The sequence below is a fragment of the Callospermophilus lateralis genome, chromosome 5, assembly GCF_048772815.1.
Source record: "Callospermophilus lateralis isolate mCalLat2 chromosome 5, mCalLat2.hap1, whole genome shotgun sequence".
Classification (NCBI taxonomy): domain Eukaryota; kingdom Metazoa; phylum Chordata; class Mammalia; order Rodentia; family Sciuridae; genus Callospermophilus; species Callospermophilus lateralis.
Window position 1 is genome coordinate 102,148,263 of NC_135309.1, and position 23,076 is coordinate 102,171,338.

At 32.9% G+C, this 23,076-nt stretch overlaps 1 protein-coding gene across 6 annotated transcripts in view; it reads left to right on the forward strand.

Annotated features, from left to right (window-relative positions):
- The window catches only part of Ssbp2 (single stranded DNA binding protein 2), a 335,480-nt gene that overhangs the window by 123,370 nt on the left and 189,034 nt on the right, over window positions 1–23,076 (forward strand). For all 6 annotated transcript variants that reach the window (XM_076857059.1, XM_076857062.1, XM_076857060.1 and 3 more), the window contains one exon: window positions 1,595–1,679. In XM_076857059.1, the coding sequence (XP_076713174.1) occupies window positions 1,595–1,679 (85 nt within the window). The remainder of the gene's footprint in view (window positions 1–1,594; window positions 1,680–23,076) is intronic.

Here is a 23,076-nt window from a genome sequence, read left to right on the forward strand (position 1 = left end):
ATATACTATAATTCGTAACACACTGATCCAAGTAGAAGACATTTAGGTGTACCTTTGAATATCTTTGAGTGTAAACTCTTTTTCCCAGTGGGGCTGTTGGAGGACAACTACAACTTTAACTTTCACTCTCCTAAAAAATTGAAATTTACTTAAATTATTTTCTCTTCAATATCTTCCTTATATGTCTTGCTTTTTGTAGAAATCTAATAAAAAAGTATGGATTTTCTTTTCATTTAATAGGAAAGGAAATAATAAAGACATTAAAGGAAATTATGGCAGTACTCAAGTCTTTCATTTTTTTCATCTCTGAGGGTAATCTTATTTTACTGAATTAGTTGTGAACTTACTTTGAGTTATAGTCTCTACTGAATATTTTGCCCTTAGTTGAGGAGAGATCCAAACCAAGTGAGTCTTCAGAGGTCAAAAGAAATTACAGATTGAATTTACCAAATTTTATTGAACTGTCATTACCTAAGCCCTTGTCACAGTCATCTGCCTTAAAATACATGGTTTTAAATTTTTTGAAAGCTAATTATAGCATTGATGATATTATTAATGATATGCTTGTTATATGTCAGGCACTGTGATTGTGTTGTATAAATTCATCTTCTCAAAAAACCCACTTTATAGGGGAGGAAATTGTGTTTCTGATCAGTTTAAACCACTTGCTTAAGGGCTCTGTTAGTTGGTGATTTGCAGAACTGGCTTCTTTCTCAGATATGTCCTACTTCAATATATTTACTCTTGAGTAGTTGGTTTAGCCTACTTTTCATTTCTATAGAATTGGAATAAAAATAATTTTATTGATTATTATAATTGCCTTTATTTATTACCAATACTTGAAAATATTTGCTTTCCTGATTTTTTAATTCCTTGCTCATGCTCATTGTTAATTTGATAGATGGAAAGATGACCAAAGCCTTATGTTTTGTAAGAAACAGAACCTTTTGAAATGAGAAAAAGAAAAGAAGTTAGAATGGATCATTTTATTTTCAAAATTACTAACCTACTTTGTTATTTTCAGGGAAAAGAAGACAATATTTTAAGAAAATATATTTGTTTGATCAATGTAATTTAATGGTCAGAGTGTTGACCTTTGAGTTGGAGAAGAATATTATATTGAAAAAAATTAATGAACCACCTTATTTCTTAGTTATTAAATTAGGATAGTACTTACTGTTTCCATGTCCTATTTCATGGGAAAATTGGAAAAAGTATTATAACTACCTCAATCAAGTGTAAATGCATAGAGTAAATAGCCAATTGTAAGAATGAAAGTTATTGAATTATTATTGTTTATTTATTTGTTTTTTATAAGGCACTGAGATCAATTCCATTGGGGATGAGATGGGAGGCTGATTTAAAATGATTTTATCCTTCTAGAAAAATCTTATTTAGCATTTCTGAAGTACAGCTAGATGTCACCTGATTATTAGATGATATGTCTTTCCTAAATTTAAATCTTATAAAGAAATACTTTCCCTTAATAAGAAAAATTTTATATGAAGAATAATATGTCTTATACTATTGGAATTTTGACTTTTCATATTGGTGTAACAGGATTTTCTTAATGTTACCATAATTACTTTTTTAGTGTATTTTGGGATCTCTACTGTGCAGCTCCAGAGAGACGGGAAACATGTGAACACTCAAGTGAAGCAAAAGCCTTCCATGATTATGTAAGTGAACATACGCTTTACAAAGTTATACTATCAATTTTGTTTTTAACCCAAATGCTTTGGGTCGTTTGTTATTTTGTCTTGGCACTTAAGAAATGGTTGGTTTTCTTTTCTTTTTTCTTTTTCATCTTGAAATTTAGGCTCATAATTTTAAAATGAAATACAAAGGTATATTTGAGATATTGTTGAAGCTTAGGATAAAGAGTAGGCCTAACTCCTAACTGTTAAAGGTATTTCTTATTGTTAAGCATGTCTGATTTGTGAAATATCAGATTTACAAAAATAAGATAGTAATTCTTTAGTTTCCAAAGATATTTATGGCAAGATTTTTGTAAATGGTTACTTCTCAATTTTTAATAGACACACACAAATACATACACACAAATATTCCATTCTCCCTTTGAAAATTTTGGTTATAAATCTTAAGACTGTTCCTGCCACTGAATTCAGTTCACTGAATAAAATTTGTTATGGATTAAAGGAAATGTCAAACAAGAAAGCAGAAAATTCTAAACAAAAATAAATATATGATTTAAAAAAATTCTTGAGGAAGGTCAGTGGACTATCTTTGGTTTGAGCATTTTTAAGGAAAGTGACAATAAGATAATAATTTTAGAAAGCTGATTTTATCAGGAAGTAGAATGATGAAAAAAGAAAGGAAATACAAGAAGGAGAATTTTTCTTTAGGGAAAAATTGCATGTATCAATGAGGAAAAGGTGTTTTAAAGGGGCTGGAAAAACAGTCGTAGAGTAGATCGTAAAAGAAGGACAGATTGAATTTGGGATGGTGGAAATTCAGTTCCCTTTTTTAGAAGTAGAATTGGGGCAGGAACCTGGGGAAATATCTGACAGCAAACACCTAAAACTTAACTAGAGGAATACTTGTCTAGTTGGTTGAAGGAAGCATCATTCTGTGCAAAAGTCCTTAAAAATCACATCCAGGGCTCAAAAGGAAAAAAGTCTTTGTTCTTATGCAGGAACTAATTCAGTCTTAGACCTAAGAGTTGAATTGGCTAGAAGAATTATAACCCTTCAAAATAGCAGGAAGGTGAGTATGCAGATTTAAGAGACATGAAATCTTGGGCACCTGGCAGGACTGTGTAGTTCTTTAAATCTGTACTAACTGGATTGCTTATGATTACCTCATCTGATGTTGATTACTCATAAGCTTACTCATAAGCTTGACATGTACTAAATAGTAGCTCTTGGACATAAGGTGTATGTAGGGGATTCTACTGCACATAAAAAAAAGGAGGTAATAGATAAGTCAGGGCCCAGGCAGGACACAGTGTTTATACAATCTTACTTTGTTACTTGTAAAAGAGGCATAATATTTGACAATGTATAGTTTACTAAATTAATTAAGTATTTTTTCAAAATTCTTTTGTGTAGAAAGATACACCCTGCTGTTCACTATAAAGTCTTATGGGGGTATTGAACTAATTAAGTAGCTATTTCTAGAAATATTAGAAAAATTACCATTTTGTCATTACACTTTCATCTTTATCATTATCATCTTGGCATTCATAAGTCACTTTCAAAATTTCAAAGACTATTCATACTTATTAGATTTAGAAATACACTTAAATATTTCAAAGTTTTTGAAAATGAGCATTAACCAAAGGTAGGTGTGAAATTGAGTGGAATCTAAAGTAAGAAAAACTTTTACCATGCTATTTGGTCCTAGAAAAATAGTTTATAAAAAATTTAGTATTGGGTTTAATAACACAGTATGAATATTAACACATTTTATCATGTGTTTAATTTTATATTAAATTTTTAGTATTAAGAGATTCAATTTATTCATAGATAGCATTTTTATTAAATCTTTAAGCCATCTTAGTAGAATTGATACATGCCCAACTTTTTCAAAATCAGGAATTGATAAAAGATAAAGCTTGACTTATATAATTTTATATTAAAATTGTATTTTTAGAAATACATTTACTTTCTATCACTTATTTTCATGAAGATTTCCTGAATTATTAATACTAAACGATTTCTGAAAATGATCAACATAATGTATAAATATAATGGTTTAAATGTGTAAATATTGAAGCTTTAAAATCCTGGTTATTATGAGATCTAAAGTGGACCGTGGATATTTCTTGGATATTCAATTTCTTTGAATTTATATCTACAAGTGGGATTGCTGGATCAAATGGTAAATCAGTTTTTAGTTTTTCAAGAATAAGCAATAAGATTTTTGTAAAATTCTAGAATGTTATATTTCTGTGTTACAGTTCATTATGGAATGATTCCTAAATGGGTAACTAATATGTTTATCTATTGAACTTTAAGGTAGTTCTCAAGAAAGTATTCTGAAAAAATATTTCCTTTAATAGCTGTGTTCTTCAGAATAGAAAAATATTCACTTATTGCATGTGTAAATTCTGATATGTTTCATAAGGATTTCCTGAAAATTAGTCTTTTTATTTTACTTCTTACCTGTATAACTAATTATATAATATCAAATTGCTTTTTCTTAAGGAAATAATGGAGATATTCTAAGGTAAATAATCAATAATCCTTTCCATAAAAATAGGATAAAATGTTGAAGTTACTATCTTTGGATATTTGGATTCAACTTTTATATATATATATAAAATTTCTAAATCCTTAATATTTTATATCTAGAAAAGTTACCTTAAAGGTCGTTTTCATCTTTTGATGAGTTCTTATTTCTCTTCTGAAATTGGAAAATTAAAAACTTTGAAAAATAAAATTTAAATTGAAAAATGGTCATATATTTTTCCTACAATCATATTACATACATAGACATTTAGCATTGCTCATAAAAGTCATTTGTGCTTTTTTTGCATATGTATATATTGAGAGACATTTATAAACTAAATAGATAAATTTTCAGCCATCTTTTATTTTTAACCCCTTTTTTGACGTGTTACTGACATAAAAAAGCTATAGATATGTAATATCTATAATTTGATGTGTTTGGCAAGAAGTATACCTATGCAACAACCATCCTCAAAATCAATGCCATAAACTTATCTGTGATCTTCAAAAGATTTCTCCACCTCTAATTTTTGTTTTTCCTTTTGCACTAAGGGTACTAAACATACAATATAATCTTTCAGTGAATTTTTAAGTAGACAATACAGTATTGTTAATCGTATGCCCAATGTTGAATATTAGATGTCCAGAATTTATATTACATGATTTTATATATTTTGACCAGTACCTCACCATTTCTCCCTCTTCTCAGTTCATGGCAAACCACCATTGTACTTTCTGTTTGTATGGGTTTGATCTTGTTAGATTCTACATAAAACTAGGGTTTATCTCCTCTGTGTATTTCTCCTCTGTGACTGGCTTATTTAGTTTAACATGTCCTCTAGTTTCGTTTGTTGCAAATGGCAAAATTTGCTTTATCTTCAAGTCTATTATTCTGTTGTGTATATATACTACATTTTCTTTAGGTTGATTCTATATCTTGGTTATTATGAATGATCTAAAGTGGACATTGGATATTTCTTGGATATTCAATTTCTTTGAATTTATACCTACAAGTGGGATTGCTGGATCAAATGGTAAATTGGTTTTTAGTTTTTCAAGAAATATTCATACTGTTTTTCATAATGGTTGCACCAGTTTACATTTATGACAGTAGTTTACAGGAATCCTTTTTCTGCACATCCTCACTGAAACTTGTCTTTCATTCTATAATTTTTAGTATTTTTTTTGTAATTATTATTCCAGAAATATATTTGGCTTTGAATGTTTTAATATTTTAATTTATTGGTTCTTTTTAGTTATACATGACAGCAGAATCTATTGTGATATGCTTATAGAAGCATGGAAAATATATTATTCTAGTTAGGATCCCATTCTTATGGATGTACATGATGGTGGGATTCATAGTGTTGTTTTCATATATGTACATGGGAAAATTATGTCAGATTCATTCCACTGTTTTTCCTTTACCTATCCCTGTTCCCTTCCTTCCATTTCCCATTGTCTAATCTACTGACTTCTATTCTTCCCCTTATCCCTACCCCTTATTGTGGATTAGCTTTCACATATTAGAAAACATTTGACCTTTGGTTTTTGGGGACTGGCTTATTTCACTTAGTATGATAGTCTTCAGATCCATCCATTGCTGCCAAATGTCATAAAGACGTTCTTCTTTATGGCTGAGTAATACTCCATTTGTGTGCGTGTGTGTGTATTTGTGTGTATCACATTCTTTATTCATTTATCTGTTTATTGGCATTTGAAGGAGGTTCCATGACTTGGCTATTGCAAATTGAGCTGCTATAAATATTGATGTGGATGTATCATTGTAGTATGTTGATTTTAAATCTTTTGGATATATACTGAGGAGTGGGATAATGAGATCAAATGGTGGTTCCATTCCAAACTTTCTGAGTAATCTCCAAACTTTCTGAATAATCTCCAAACTGTTTTCCAGAGTGGTTGCACCAATTTACAGTCCCACCAGCAATATATACTTTCCCCCCACATTCTGGCCAACATTTATTGCTGCTTGTATTCTTGATAATTATTATTCTGACTGGAGTGAGATGGAATCTCAATGTAGTTTTTATTTGCATTTCCCTAATTGTTAGAGATGTTGAACATTTTTTCATGTATTTGTATTTCTTCTTTACTGAACATTGCCTGTTAGAGTATGGATTTTTGTTATTTTATCATTTGCCAAATGATTACACATGCAGTATTCATACATTTTTCGCCAAAAAATCATCCTGTGCACAATTATTATGAGAAAAAGAGAAAACTTCTAAGATGAGTGAAACCTTGGTCTTACATTTATATTTTAAAATAAAAGAAGTTAAATACTTAGTATCAATACGTGTTGCTAATATAAAATAAGATGCATTTAGAAGTAAACAGTTAATAGTGTATAGGAGGGCTGGGGATGTGGCTCAAGCGGTAGCGTGCTCGCCTGGCATGCGTGCGGCCCGGGTTTGATCCTCAGCACCACATACAAAAAAAAAAAAAAAAAAAAAACAAAGATGTTGTGTCTGCCGAAAACTAAAAAATAAATATTAAAAAAAGTTCTCTCTCTCTCTTTTGTATAGGAATGCACTTCTGAATGGAAAAGTTATAAAATTCACAAGGAAATGATTACAAATTAGGCTAATTGTTATTTTTGGTGGTTAGGAGGAAAATATGAATGGAGTAGCCTCATAGAAAGGGCTTCTGAAATGGGTGACAAAATTCTGGTTTAATTGACCATGTTTTTTGCTTTATATATTTTATAATGTGGTAAGTTGTGTTTGCTTTATATATTTTATAATGTGGTAAGTTGTACTTTGCATAGCTTTCAATATTTTTTATTTTAAACATATTTAAAGTAATTAACTTTATAAAATAACATGCCCTGTAGTTTTTAATGTGATTCCAGATATTGCTGTGATTCATCTTTGAGAAATAGTCTCAGAAAAATCTAGGAACGATTTGTAGACAAATCTGGTGTTTCCTTTCTGCTGTGGCATATTATAAAGTATATCTGCCTGTTGGTTTCTAGAGGTGAATAAGATTGGAAGAAAATTTAATAATTCAAAGTTCATTTTACAAAAGAAGAGACTTCACTGTAGGGCAATTATATTGTCACATGGCTGGGAAAGAGACTTGGTCCTTTCTTTTTGCTGAGTTAAAACTAGGTTCATCTGAGTTATAAAATTATTATTATATATTATTTAAAAACAAAACAATCATACCAAGTGATTAAAATTAATTCCTATTAACTTGTGAAATTTATTGAACTAGATTTTATTTTTTATTTTTTATTTTTTTTTATTGGTTATTCAAAACATTACAAAGATTGCAGAATCACATCGGTTACACATCCACATTTTTACATAATACCATAATAGTAACTGTTGTATTCTGTTACCTTTCCTATCCTCTACTATCCCCCCTCCCCTCCCCTTCCATCTTCTCTCTCTACCCCATCTACTGTAATTCATTTCTCTCCTTATTTTTTTCCCATTCCCCTCACAAACTCTTATATGTAATTTTGTATAACAATGAGGGTCTCCTTCCATTTCCATGCAATTTCCCTTTTCTCTCCCTTTCCCTCCCACTTCATGACTCTGCTTAATGTTAATCTTTTCCTCCTGCTCTTCCTCCCTGCTCTGTTCTTGGTTGCTCTCATTATATCAAAGAAGACATTTGGCATTTGTTTTTTAGGGATTGGCTAGCTTCACTTAGCATAATCTGCTCTAATGCCATCCATTTCCCTGCAAATTCCATGATTTTGTCATTTCTTAGTGCTGTGTAGTACTCCATTGTGTATAAATGCCACATTTTTTTAATCCATTCATCTATTGAGGGGCATCGGGGTTGGTTCCACAGTCTAGCTATTGTGAATTGTGCTGCTATGAACATCGATGTGGCAGTATCCCTGTAGTACGCTCTTTTGAGGTCTTCAGGGAATAGTCCGAGAAGGGCAATAGCTGGGTCAAATGGTGGTTCCATTCCCAGCTTTCCCAGGAATCTCCATACTGCTTTCCATATTGGCCGCACCAGTTTGCAGTCCCACCAGCAATGTATAAGAGTACCCTTTTCCCCACATCCTCGCCAGCACTTGTTATTGTTCGACTTCATAATGGCTGCCAATCTTACTGGAGTGAGATGGTATCTTAGGGTGGTTTTGATTTGCATTTCTCTGACTGCTAGAGATGGTGAGCATTTTTTCATGTACTTGTTGATTGATTGTATGTCCTCCTCTGAGAAGTGTCTGTTCAGGTCTTTGGCCCATTTGTTGATTGGGTTATTTGTTTTCTTATTGTTTAATTTTTTGAGTTCTTTGTATACTCTGGATATTAGGGCTCTATCTGAAGTGTGAGGAGTAAAAATTTGTTCCCATGATGTAGGCTCCCTATTTACCTCTCTTATTGTTTCTCTTGCTGAGGAAAAACTTTTTAGTTTAAGTAAGTCCCATTTGTTGATTCTTGTTATTAACTCTTGTGCTATGGGTGTCCTATTAAGGAATTTGGAGCCTGACCCCACAATATGTAGATCGGAGCCAACCTTTTCATCTATCAGACGCATAGTCTCTGATTTTATATCAAGGTCCTTGATCCATTTTGAGTTAACTTTTGTGCATGGCGAGAGGAGGGGATTCAGTTTCATTTTGTTGCATATGGATTTCCAGTTTTCCCAGCACCATTTGTTGAAGATGCTATCCTTGCTCCATTGCATGCTTTTAGCCCCTTTATTGAATATAAGATTATTGTAATTTTGTGGATTGGTTTCTGTGTCCTCTATTCTATACCATTGGTCCACCCGCCTGTTTTGGTACCAGTACCACGCTGTTTTTGTTACCATTGCTTTGTAGTACAGTTTGAAATCTGGTATCGCTACACCTCCTGATTCACATTTCCTGCTTAGCATTGCTTTTGCTATTCTGGGTCTTTTATTTTTCCATATGAATTTCATGATTGCTTTATCTATTTCTACAAGAAATGCCGTTGGGATTTTGATTGGCATTGCATTGAACCTATAGAGAACTTTTGGTAATATTGCCATTTTGATGATGTTAGTTCTGCCTATCCATGAACAGGGTATATTTTTCCATCTTCTAAGATCTTCTTCTATTTCTCTCTTTAGGGTTCTGTAGTTTTCATTGTATAAATCTTTCACCTCTTTTGTTAGGTTGATTCCCAAGTATTTTTTTTTTTTTTTGAGGATATTGTGAATGGGGTAGATTTCCTCATTTCCAGTTCAGAAGATTTGTCGCTGATATACAGGAATGCCTTTGATTTATGCGTGTTGATTTTATATCCTGCCACTTTGCTGAATTCATTTATTAGCTCTAGTAGTTTCTTTGTAGACCCTTTTGTGTCTTCTAGGTATAGGATCATATCATCCGCAAATAGTGATAATTTAAGTTCTTCTTTTCCTATTTTTATGCCTTTAATTTCTTTTGTCTGTCTAATTGCTCTGGCCAGTGTTTCGAGAACTATATTGAATAGAAGTGGTGATAGAGGGCATCCCTGTCTTGTTCCAGATTTTAGAGGGAATGCCTTCAGTTTTTTTTCCATTTAGAATGATGCTAGCCTGAGGCTTAGCATATATAGCTTTTATAATGTTGAGGTAAGTTCCTGTTATCCCTAGTTTTTCTAATGTTTTGAACATAAAGGGATGCTGTACTTTGTCGAATGCTTTTTCTGCGTCCATCGAGATGATCATATGGTTCTTATCTTTAAGTCTATTGATGTGGTGAATAACGTTTATTGATTTCCGTATATTGAACCAGCCTTGCATCCCAGGGATGAATCCTACTTGATCATGGTGCACAATCTTTTTGATATGTTTTTGTATACGATTTGCCAGAATTTTATTGAGGATTTTTGCATCTAAATTCATTAGGGATATTGGTCTGTAGTTTTTTTTCTTTGAGGTGTCCTTCTCTGGTTTGGGAATCAGGGTGATATTGGCCTCATAGAATGAATTTGGGAGTTCTCCCTCTTTTTCTATCTCCTGAAATAGATTATGGAGTATTGGTATTAGTTTCTCTTTAAACGTTTTGTAAAACTCTGCTGTATATCCATCCGGTCCTGGGCTTTTCTTGGTTGGTAGTCTTTTGATGGCTTCTTCTATTTCCTCCCTTGATATTGATCTGTTTAGGTTGTTTATATCTTCCTGATTCAATCTGGGTAGTTCATATGTCTCAAGGAATTTATCTATGCCTTCACTATCTTCTATTTTATTAGAGCATAGGGTTTCAAGATAATTTCTAATTATCTTCTGTATTTCTGAATTGTCTGTTGTGATGTTGCCTTTTTCATCCCGTAAGCTAGTAATTTGGGTTCTCTCTCTTCTTCTCTTTGTTAGCGTGGCTAGTGGTCTATCAATCTTATTTATTTTTTCAAAGAACCAACTTTTAGTTTTGTCAATTTTTTCGATTGTTTCTTTTGTTTCGATTTCATTGATTTCAGCTCTAATTTTAATTATTTCTTGCCTTCTACTGTATTTGCTGCTGATTTGTTCTTCTTTTTCTAAGGCTTTGAGGTGTAGTATGAGGTCATTTATTTGTTGGCTTTTCCTTCTTTTAAGGAATGAACTCCATGAAATGAATTTTCCTCTTAGTACTGCTTTCATAGTGTCCCAAAGATTTCAATATGTTGTGTCTGAGTTTTCGTTTACCTCTAAGAATTTTTTAATTTCCTCTTTGATGTCTTCTGTAACCCTTTGTTCATTCAGTATCATATTGTTTAATCTCCATGTGATGTAGGGTTTTTCCTTTCTCATTTTATTATTGATTTCCAATTTCATTCCATTATGATCAGATAAAATGCATGGTAGTATCTCAACTCCTTTGTAATTGCTAAGCTTTGCCCTGTGACATAATATATGATCTATTTTTGAGAAGGATCCATGTGCTGCTGAGAAGAAAGTGTATCCGCTTGATGTTGGGTGGTATATTCTGTATATATCAATTAAGTCTAAGTTATTAATTGTATTATTGAGCTCTATGGTTTCTTTATTCAATTTTTGTTTGGAAGATCTGTCCATTGGTGAGAGAGGTGTGTTAAAATCTCCCATGATTATTGTGTTGTGGTCTATTAGACTCTTGAACTTGAGAAGAGTTTGTTTGATGAACGTAGCTGCACCATTGTTTGGGGCATATATATTAATGATCGTCAAGTCTTGTTGGTGTATGGTTCCCTTGAGCAGTATGTAGTGTCCTTGTTTATCCCTTTTGATTAACTTTGGCTTGAAGTCTATTTTATTTGATACAAGTATGGACACCCCTGCTTGCTTCCGGGGTCCGTATGAGTGATATGATTTTTCCCAAACTTTCTCCTTCAGTCTGTGTATGTCTTTTCCTATCAGATGAGTCTCCTGTAGGCAGCATATTGTTGGATCTTTTTTTTTAATCCATTCTACTAGCCTATGTCTTTTGATTGGTGCATTTAAGCCATTAACATTTAGGGTTACTATTGAGATATGGTTTGTATTTCCAGCCATATTTGGTTATGTATGATACTTAACATGATTTGTTTTTCCTCTATGCTTAGTTTTTCGTTTATTGTACTACCTCCCGTTGTTAGTTTTCATTGTTATTTTTCATTTCCTTTTCTTGTAATGTTTTGCCAAGGATGTTTTGAAGAGCTGGTTTTCTAGCTGCAAAGTCTTTTAACTTTTGCTTATCGTGGAAGATTTTTATTTCATCTTCAATCCTGAAGCTTAATTTCGCTGGATACATGATTTTTGGTTGGAACCCTTTTTCTTTCAGCGTTTGAAATATGTTGTTCCAGGATCTTCTAGCTTTCAGAGTCTGTGTTGAAAGATCAGCAGTTATCCTGATTGGTTTACCCCTAAATGCAATCTGCTTCCTCTCTCTTGTGGCTTTTAAGATTCTCTCCTTATTCTGTATGTTGGGCATCTTCATTATTATGTGTCTTGGTGTGGATCTCTTATGATTTTGTATATTCGGTGTCCTGTAGGCTTCTAGTATTTGGATTTCTTTTTCATTCTTTAAGTCTGGGAAGTTTTCTAGTATTATTTCATTGAATAGATTACTCATTCCCTTGGTTTGGACCTCTGTACCCTCTTGTATCCCAATAACTCTTAGGTTTGGTTTCTTGATGTTATCCCATAATTCTTGGATGTTCTGCTCATGATTTCTTAACATTCTCGCTGAGCTGTCTATGTTCTTTTCAAGTTGAAAAACTTTGTCTTCGTTGTCTGAAGTTCTATCTTCCAAGTGTTCTACTCTGCTGGTAATACTCTCATTTGAGTTTTTAATTTGGTTTATTGTTTCCTGCATTTCCAGGATTTCTGTTTGTATGTTTTTTATATCCTCTATCTCCCTATAGAGTTGATCTTTTGCTTCTTGGATTTGTTTATGTAATTCATTGTCAAAGTGATTTTTCATTGTCTGAATTTGATGAATAATGTCTTCCTTGAGACTCCAGATCATCTGAAGCATGTATATCCTGAACTCTTTGTGTGACATTCCATCAGCTGCAGATATTACCTCATCTAATGTTGAATTGACCTGTATTGTTTGTGGTCCTTTCTTTCCTTGTCTTTTCATACTGCTCATGATTCTTTCTAGCTTTGTGAAACTGTTGAGCTAATGTTTTTCCCCTTATATATTTGTATTGATCTTGAATAGCTCCAAAATCCCTCTTTTGCGGAGAAAGACAATGTTAACAGATCCAATATCAACAGTACATTATCTAAGGACAAGTTTTCATTATTAATACATTTATAGTTAGATTCTAAGACTATAGATATTGGATTTAATTATTACTTAAGAATATATTCCTTAGTCTCATAAAAGGCGTACCATATCTGGTGGCATATAGAAAACTTAATTTCAGATGAAGGATGTTATACTTAAAGGGAAAGGAGTGAGGAAATGAGGTTAAACTAACTTAGCACCTTTGGAGAACTCTAACCACTCGACTGGTAATTTATGGAAGAATGTATAGACTCAACCTCCTATTTAGATAGTTACCCTATGTATAGATAGCAAAAGTTAGGAGATTGAAAGTGGTATAGAGAGAATACGAATTAAAAAAAAAAAGAAAAGAAAAAAATAACAAGGAAGAAAAGAGAAATAAGAGAAGGGAAAGGGAAGTAAGATAGAAATAAAGAAAAAAAATGGGGGGAGGTGGGGTATATGCAATTCCTCTATATTATATTACTTTGGTAATTCAGTTGTTCATGCACAGTTCTTGGTTTCACATATGCTGAAGTTGTGGAAGAGAGAGAAGAAAAGAGAAAGAGAGGGAAAAAAAAGTCTCTCAGAACACTGTTTTCCTTGCTTCCAGTAGGTTGCATTGTCTATTCCTAGTTTGAGCCTCTGTATTCAGGGTGGTGTGTATAGCCAGTGTGAAGGGAAATGAGCTTCCACCTGTATCTTCCCTACTCTAGTCTCTGAGGTAGAAACCAGGCGCCTCTACAGTTGTTGTTTTGTGTTGATAGCTACAATCCCCAAAAGCTTGTGGGAAATATTTTGAGTTATCGCAGCTAAGGGTGGGGGAGTTGGAAACCGGTACCTGGATCAGCCGCAACCGTGCTGGTAGCCATACCCACTTTGATGGGTTTTAAGGGTTGATGGGCTTCCTGGAGACTAGCGCTCCGGGCGGGACCGGACTTCCTCCTCCGTTCTGGCTGAGCGGCTGGCGCCTTCCTGCTCCGGTCTGGCTGAGCGGCTGGCGCCTTCCTGCTCCGGTCTGGCTGGGCGGCTGGCGCGGCTTCCTGCTCCGGTCTGGCTGGGCGGCTGGCGCGGCTTCCTGCTCCGGTCTAGATTTTATTTTCTTTAGTGTGTTTTTCTATCTTACTCTGAAGTCATAAGCAATGTTTTTACTTGGGGTTAATGTTTTTCTAATTTTTTTTCTGCTACAGATTAATATGGAATTGTATTTTTATTTTTACTTTTTGATTAGGCATACCATTTTAAAAATGTTTTTATTAGTGCATTATAGTTCTACATAATGTTCAGGTTCATTTTGACATAATTATGCATATATGGAATATAATTTGCTCTACTTGAACCCCATTACTTCCTCTTTCTCTCCTTTCTTCCCTTCCCCAGCTCTGCTTCCTCTACTCTGCTGGAATTTCTTTATTTTTTCATTTATTTCCAAAATATTTGAGAAAATTATTAATATATACTACTAAGTGTTTAACAAAAAAATAAATACAGTGATTATGATTTTAGTACTCTGGTGCGATTGAAGATTGCTTAATTGTCCTAAAGCAAATATGGAGCAAAAATATATTTACTGCTTTAATGTGATGGTATGAAATCAAATTATTCTAATGAGCTTCTTGAGAGTAGGAAATTATATTTCTTTTTCCCCCAAGGTCTGTCAAATAATAAATGTTTAAAAATATTAACAGGATGTAGTAATCTGTTAGTCAGAAAACTGGAAATGTTTAAAATTTCTGAATTTTTCAGGTAAACTGATAAACTTGAGTCATAATTGTTGATAACAAGTGGCTGACTTTTTTACTCTGGCCTAAAAAATATAACATCTAGAAAGGATTATTTTATCAGTTATAACTTTTGAGATATATTTTTATAATTAAATATAAATTATTGTGATACTATATAAATTAAATAATAGAAAATGAATGTTTTTATGAATACCTCACAAAGATTTTTACAGAAAATCAAATATAGGCATACCTTAGAGATATTATGAATCCAGTTCCAGAACAACACAATAAAGCAAATACCTCAATAAAGCAAGTAACACAAGTATGTTGGTTTCCCAGGGCATATAAAACTTACATTTATACTATACAGTAGTCTATTAAATGTGCAATAGCATTATGTGTAAAAATGTATGTGCCTTAATTTAAAAATACTTTATTGCTAAAAAATGCTAATGGTCATCTGAGCTGGAGAGAAAATATTAGCAATAGCCTTGCCCAATGAAGAATTACAACAAACCTTCAATTTTTAAAAAACACAGTATTTGTGAGTTACAATAAAAGGAAATACAATAAAGGGAGGAATGTCTGTTTTTTTAGGAAAATGATTATACAATATACCCCAGAGAGTTAGGTGCTCCCTTTGCTATAAATCTTGGAATATCTCCTGAATATACCTTCTATGGTCATCCCTAAATATTAGGTGTGTTCTGCATATGTCCTTAATGTCTCTGTTTATTAGATTTTTGTAATGGGATATTTTCTGTAATTATTTGTTGGAATAACCTTTGTCTTATGTATCATTTACACCGTAATACCAGCAATATACCTGACATGAGATGTTCAAATATACATTTAGTGTGTGTGTGTGTGTGTGTGTGTGTGTGTATGTATGAATGAATGATTAAAGAAAATATTATAAACATTCACCATTTTTTAATTTTAATAACTGGATGTGTAGTTGCAGGAAGGTCATTTAATATTACTTTTCTTCATTTTTTATTCTGTACTCATTTAGATAAGAGAGCACTTTATAAAGTATAATATATTAATAAAAGCAAATAAAGAGGCTTTATATCTTGAGCATCATGGTACTGGGGAATATGACAAAAAATAAGATGGATATAGCCCCTGTCCTCATGGTTTATTATGTAGCAAAAGGTGTCTTTTCTCAAGAAGTTTAAAATAACATAGTGAAATCCATATAAAAATACAATGTAGTCTTATATTATTTGATTAGTCAATTTATACATAGGTAAGAATATGGAGAGAGATCAAAGTACATATTCCTTTAGATATATGTTTATATTTTGGCACATAGTAGACATTTAGTATGTGCACCGATAAATGAATAGTGTCACTTTAAGTCCTAATGGTCCTGAATAGTCCATGTATATTAGAACTCTTAATCAATTTGAAACAAAGTTTTATCTGAAATCCAGTAAGATGGTAAAAATTCTATAGACATACACTTATGTTTATTAATCGGAGTATGTGTTATTATTCACCTGAATAAATAGGATCAGTATGACCTTCATTTCAAGCCTCTCATTTTCTGCCATTGTTTTTACTCTTGTTTTAATTTCCTATAGGATCCAGTTTAATTTCTTTTTCCTCATACAAACTTTAGAAACCATCTTATATTTTTTCTAACATGAGGTAAGTTATTCGTTTTTTTTGTTTGTCTTTATGCAAGTGATGTTGATTTGAAGAAGGGCATTCATCTACTTTACCTGTGATGTGTGTGTCTCTATTTCTAGTTTGTCATTTTGTCTTTTGATTGCTTCTAGTTGTCTTCTAAATAATGCTAATAATTGTATTGGTCATCTTCCCCATTTCTTTGGATTCTGAGATGTACTGAGGACAATATGTTTTTTTCATCATTAAGTGAGAAACATGAATAAAAGGAGATGATTGAGGAAACTATAAAGCACCATGTAAGAATTCCACTTTATTTCACCATAATTTACAACATTTTATAGACATTATAAAATCATAAATAAATAAATGAAAATAATATATAAAAGAGATAAATAGAAATGAATGACTTTATTTATGATTTGTTATACAAAATAATATATTTCTTTAAAGTACATTTTAATGTTTTCATTAGTAAATTATAGCTTTACATAATAGCTCCTAATAACTCCTTCCTCCCTACCCTCCCATCTCATTGTACTGTTCCCACTACTTAATTCTACTGATCTTACTCCCATATATTAATTGCTTTTATAAATTGGTACTTTATAAATATACCTAAGGGTGAAATTCACCATGGTACATTCACACATGCATACAGCATAATTTGGTCAATATTACACTGCTGTTGTTCCCTTTTCCCATCCTTATTCTCCCTAATAACCCTCATCTCCCTTCCTCTGATCTCCCTTACATATCCATGGTGTCCTCACTTATTATTTTTCCCTTATTTTGCTGTATCTTCTGTATATGAGAGAAAAATTTGTCTCTTGACTTTCTGGTCTGACTTATTTCACTCAACATGATGCTCTTCAATTCCATCCAGTTACCAGCAAATGCCACAATTTCATTCTTTATAGCTGAGTGAAACTCCATTGTGTATATACACCACATTTTCTTGACCAATTATCTGTTGATTGACATCTGAGCTGATTCCATGACTGGTTGTTGTGAACTGTGCTACCATAAACATTGATGTGCCTGTATCAGTATACTATGCTAATTTTAGTTCTTTTGGATATATATGAAGCTTGGTCATATGGTGGTTCTATTCCTACTTTTTTGAGGAATCTCCATATAGCTTCCCAGAGTGGTTGTACTAATTTCCAGTCCCACCAACAATGTGTGAGTGTACCCTTTTTACCCAACATACTCATCAGCATTTATTATTATTTGTATTCTTCATGATTGCTATTCTAACTTAAGTGAGATGCATCTCAGTGTAGTTTTGGTTTGCATTTTCCTGATTGATAGAGATATTGAACATATTTTCACATATTTGCTGGCCATTTGTGTTTCTTGTTTTGAGAAATGTATATTTAGTTCTTTGGACCATTTCTTGAATTTTTTTTTAAGTGTCAAGTTTTTTTGAGTTCTTTATATCTAGATATTAATCTCCTATTGGAAGAGTAGCTGGCAAAGATTTTCTGCCATTCTGGAGGCTATTTCTTTATGCTCTTATTTCCTTTGCTCTACAGAAGCTTTTTTATTTGCTGCTGTCCTATTTATTGATTCTCGGTTTTATTTCTTGAGCTTTAGGGGTCTTGTTAAGGAAGTCGGTGTCTCTGCCAATGTGTTGGGAGAGTTGACCCTATATTTGCTCTTAACAGTTGCAAAGCTTCTGATCTAATTCCTAAGTCTTTGATTCACTTTAAGTTGAATTTTGTCTAGGTTGAAAGACAAACTATTTTCGTTCTACTACTTAAGTATATCCAGTTTTCCAGCACCATTTGTTAAAGAGGCTATCTTTTCTCTCATGTGTGTTTTCCAACTTCAAGTTCTTTAATTTCTTTCTTCAGAGTTCTGTAATTTTCATTGTAGAGATGTTTCACTTCCATGGTTAAATTTATTCCCAAATATTATTTGAAGCTATTATAAACAGGATAGTTTTCCTGGTTTCTTTCTCAACAGGTTCATTATTGGAGTATTGGAAAGCTATTGATTTATGAATGTTGATCATGTACTTGCTGAATTCATTTATCAGTTCTAAAAGTCTTATGTTGAAGTATTTTTTTTTTGGAGGGGGTGAGTGGGTGGGAGGATTTCTAGATATAGGATCATGTCATTTTCAAACAGAGATAATTTTATTTCTTTTTTTCCCTATTTGTATTCCTTTAACTTCATTCTTTTGCCTGATTGCTCTGGCTAGAGTTTCAAAAACTAATATTTATATTTATATTATATTTCTGAAGAAATGCTTTTTCTCCATTTAGTATTATTTTGGCTTGGAGTTTGTCTTATATAGCTTTTATAATGTTAAGACAAGTTCCTTATGTCCCTAGTTTCTCCAGTGTTTTTTTTTTTTTTTAAGAATTTCTTTTTTAGTTGTAGATGGACACAATATCTTTATTTTGTTTATTTATTTTTTTATGTGGTTCTGAAGATTGAAACCAGTACCTCACACATGCTAGGTGAGTGCTCTACCACTGAGCCACAAACCCAGACCTTCTTCAGTGTTCTTAGTATGAATGATTGCTGAATTTTGTTAAAGACTTTTTCCTGCATCTTTTGATATGTGATTATTCTCATCCTTAATTCAATTTGTGTGGTGAATTATTTATTTCTATTGACTTGCATATGTTGAACCAACTTTGCATCCTGGGAGTAAAACTCTCTTGATCATGGTATACTATCTTCTTAATGTAGTTTTGAATGTGGTTTGCTAATATTTTATTTAGAATTTTTGCATCTGTGTTCATCAGGAGTATTGGTCTGTTGTTTTTTTTGAAGTGTCTTTGGTTTTGGTATCAGAGTGAGTCTGGCTTTATAGAATGGATTGAGAGTGTTCCTTCTTTTTTAATTTTATGGAATAATTTGAGGAAGATTGAGTTAGTTTTTTACAGTTTGGTAGAACTCATTATGATCTGATAGGATACAAGACATTTTCTAATTTTTATTTTTATTTTTTTGCTAAGAGTTGCTTTGTGTCCTAAAATGTGGTCTGTTATAGAGAAGGTTCAATTGCAAGAGAGAAGAAAATTAATTCAGTTGTTGATAGTTGGAATATTTGTAGTTGTCTATTAGGTACATTTAATTAATAGTATTTTTTAGTTCTGAGGGATGTTTTTAAAATTTATGTCTGGATGACCTATATCTTGGGAAGAGAAGTGTGTTGAAATCACTAAGTATTATTGTATTGGGGTCTATTTTGTTCATATACTAAGTAGGGTTTTTTTAATGTACATAGGTGCACAGACTAATTTTGGGGTCATAAATATATATAATTATTATATCTTCTTGTTGATGATTCCCTTAATTGGTATGAAGTGACCTTCTTTGTCTCTTTGATTAATTTTGGCTTGAAATCTATTTTGTCAGATATAACAGTAGCTTCTCTTGCTTGCTTTTGGTCTTCATCTGCATAATATACCTTTTTTCAAGCTTGTATATGTTTTTGCTTGTAAGGTGTGTCTCTTGAAAACAACACATGATTGGGCCTTATTTTTTGATCTGTTACGCCAACCTCTGTCTTTTGATTGGCGAGTTTAGATCATTTACATCCAGTGTTCTTGTTTTGATTTATTTCTGTAGTTTCATCCAGACTTGATTCTCCTTTAGTTTTTTCTTCTAGTAAGAACCATCTATACAGTGGCTTTGATATTTATTTTTCATTTCTTCTCTGTGAAATATCACATTGAGTATGTTTTATATCATGTTGAGTATGTCTTAGTGGTTATGAATTCTTTTATTTTCTTCTTATCATGGAAAGGTTTCGTTTTAGTTCTAAAGAATGTTTTGCTGGATATAGCAATGTTGGCTAGAACATGTTATCTTTCAGGGCTTCCTTGATACATAATATTTTAAGCCCTCTGGCTTTTGAAGTCTGGACTGAGAGATCAGTACAAATTCTAATTGATTTATTTTAAATGTGACTTACCTTTTTTCCCTTGTAGCTTTTAGAATTATATCCTCCTTCTGTGTATTAGATATTTTAATTATAATTTATCTTGGAGAGAATTTTTTTAATCTTTTCTACTTGGTATTCTAAATGCATCTTATATTTGAATTTTCATCTCTTTCCCAAGATTTGGAAAATTTTCTCATACTTTATCTAAATGGTTGTACATTCCTTTAGTCTGTATTTTGGTTTCTTCATGTACACTGATGATTCTTAGATTTTGTATCAATGTTATCCCAAATTTATAGAATATTATTTCACAGTTTTCTCAATGCCTTTCTTTCTGTTGACTTTATTTTCAAGGTTGTATATTTGTCTTTGAGGCCTGAGAATTTATTTTAAAGTGGTATAATCTATTGATGATGCTTTAAACTGCATTTTTAACTTGATTTTTTGACTCTTTCATTTCCAGGATTTCTTTTTTGGTTCTTTCACTTCCTGTATATTCTTAGTTCATTCCCTAGATCTTCTCTTAGTTCATTGATCAACTTTCTAGATTCTTTTTCTGGCATTTCCTCTACTATGGTGTCTATGGAGTCATTTCGGTTGTGAACTATTTAAAAATAGGTGGCTTCCTCCCTTGATTTTTCATATTGTTTAATATTTCTACCCATATTATAGGATGATTTTCCTCTTCTAATTTTATATAAGGGACATTGTAGTAAATTACTTTCTCTTCACTGTGTGTTCACGTTGGGCAAATGTTTTGGTGTTAGTATTTTCACTCAGTTTAAACTTGGTACTATGTACACTCTCTAACACCACACTTAGAGTAGATAACTAGACCCCAACAATTACAGCCACTTCAGAACAATGGTTTTTACAAACACATTTTAAGAAATCCCTATAAGGATGTTCTTTAGCAGCCCTCTAATCTTTTGTTCTTGGTCAGGTTTTTGAAGTACGGTGTTTTCTTTTTGGTGTTTGAGTTATTGTGCAGTTTATTTATTCTCAGTTCTGACCCAAAGTGTTCGAACTTTTTAGGGAAGTCTGTATCCAGAGTTTCACTGCAGATTTTCATTCCCTTCTTGGCTGGACAGTTCTGATGTCCTTCTCTTTTAGGTAGTCTCAGACCACTACATGATTAAAATTTGAGACCTCTAGCCTTTTCTAGGCTTGGAAGAGGTTACTCAGGGCTCCCAGATTTTGTCTGAATTTAATTGGTCTCATTCCTCTTCTAGTCTCACTCCCCTACCTCATTGTCCCCTATTATCAGACTCCTAAGCTCAGAGCTCAAGTCACCTATTTCAAGTGAATGAGTTCTTTGCTCTCCTCAGCTTTATAGACTCAATTTGCTGGTGCTGAATTGCTATCTTGATCCACCCTTGTGGAGCTATGATAGTGTGGCCTCCTCTGACCTGCATTATTCCATTCTCCAAAGGGACAGACTACATGGACTAAAAGGATATTAAAATATAGTTCATTGAGAGTAATGAAGGCAAAAAGAAAGTTGAATATTTAAAAGATAAGAGGAGAGAAAGTGGAAGTAAGGTAGTGTATGAAGGCCCTAAAGAGGGAGAAAGTGAAGAAGTAGAAAAAAGAGAATAAGATTTTTTGCTATTAGAGGGAGAGTTGAGGAGAGTAAGTGTAAGAAAACAAGAAAACAAGGAGAGCTGAACAACACCAACTCCCCCTGATATCAACCAACAAAAATTAAAAATAAGAAAATATGACATAAAAAGCAACAAAACAAAACAAACCCCCTCCCCCCAAAAAAACCCAAACTAGACAAGTTCTACCTCTTAGAAAACAGAAATAATAAAAGGTTAATAAAGGGGAAAATTTTTAAGAAACATGTGTATACACATATACATGAGTTCATCAGCAAATAGAGCCAGAACAACAACTAAAAAATTCAAAAATAAGAAAAAAAATGCTTAAATTTTTTAACAAAGGTAACTGAAGATGAATATTTACATCCTATTCCAAACTATCCTTCTGTCCTTTACTTTATGGACCTCTTAGAGGGAGCCAGATCTGGGTGATACAAACCCAACTTCCTTTTGTGATTTTTGCCAACCCACCTGCTAAAGTAGGTTGGAAGAATAGTCATTTGAAGTGGCTTTTAGCTTCTCTGTTTGCCAGTGCAGGAGGTATGGAGCTGGAAGTACTTTCTAATGGCATTTAGTCTGGATGTCTTAGATTGGTTGAAAGTGGTACAGAGATCTATTGGGGAGTTCTGGTTTCTGGGAGATGTTCTAAATGGAATTCTGACCTTTGTTTTGGGTATGAACTCTAAAGTGCTTAAATTCTTGCACCCCTAGGGCTGAGTAGATACCAAGGCATCTGAGTTTCTATTGTCTCCCAAGTTCTACTTCTAGGTAACAGGTCAGTCTGGGTATATGGTGTGTGGCAGTTTTCCTGTCTCCTGCCCACCACCCATATATGAATTTCTAAGTCTCCATCCCAGATATAATTACATTCACCTGATCAATCTCCCCAAAACCTGCTCAGCAGGTTGTTTCTGCTCAAAAGGAAATTGAGTTGTACTCTTCTATCTCCAATGTAATCATGCTCTCCTGGATGGTTTCCCCAATCCTTTCCCTCTGGTCATTGCTGTGCTTCAGGGCTCAAAGAAAAAACATATTTTACTCTCCTCTGAACCTCTGATTTCAATCCCCCTGAATCCACTGTTCTCTCTTTATAACTTTTTTGGGACTGTGATTTGCCAGGTGCACTTTAGGTCACAAAGTAAGCACTGGCTAAGACAAGAGTGTAAGTATTTGTTAATGACTCTTGGTTCTCATAGGAACAAGATTTGGCATAAACTCCTCAAGCTGGATCTCCCCCTTGGTTCTTTACATAAAGATTAAGAAACACGGAGCACATTTTATGTGCCAAATTTGTTAGCTGTGTTTCTCTTTCCCTTTGCGTTTTGCCTCACTTTGCAGTGACACAGCACCACTTACCCTGGCT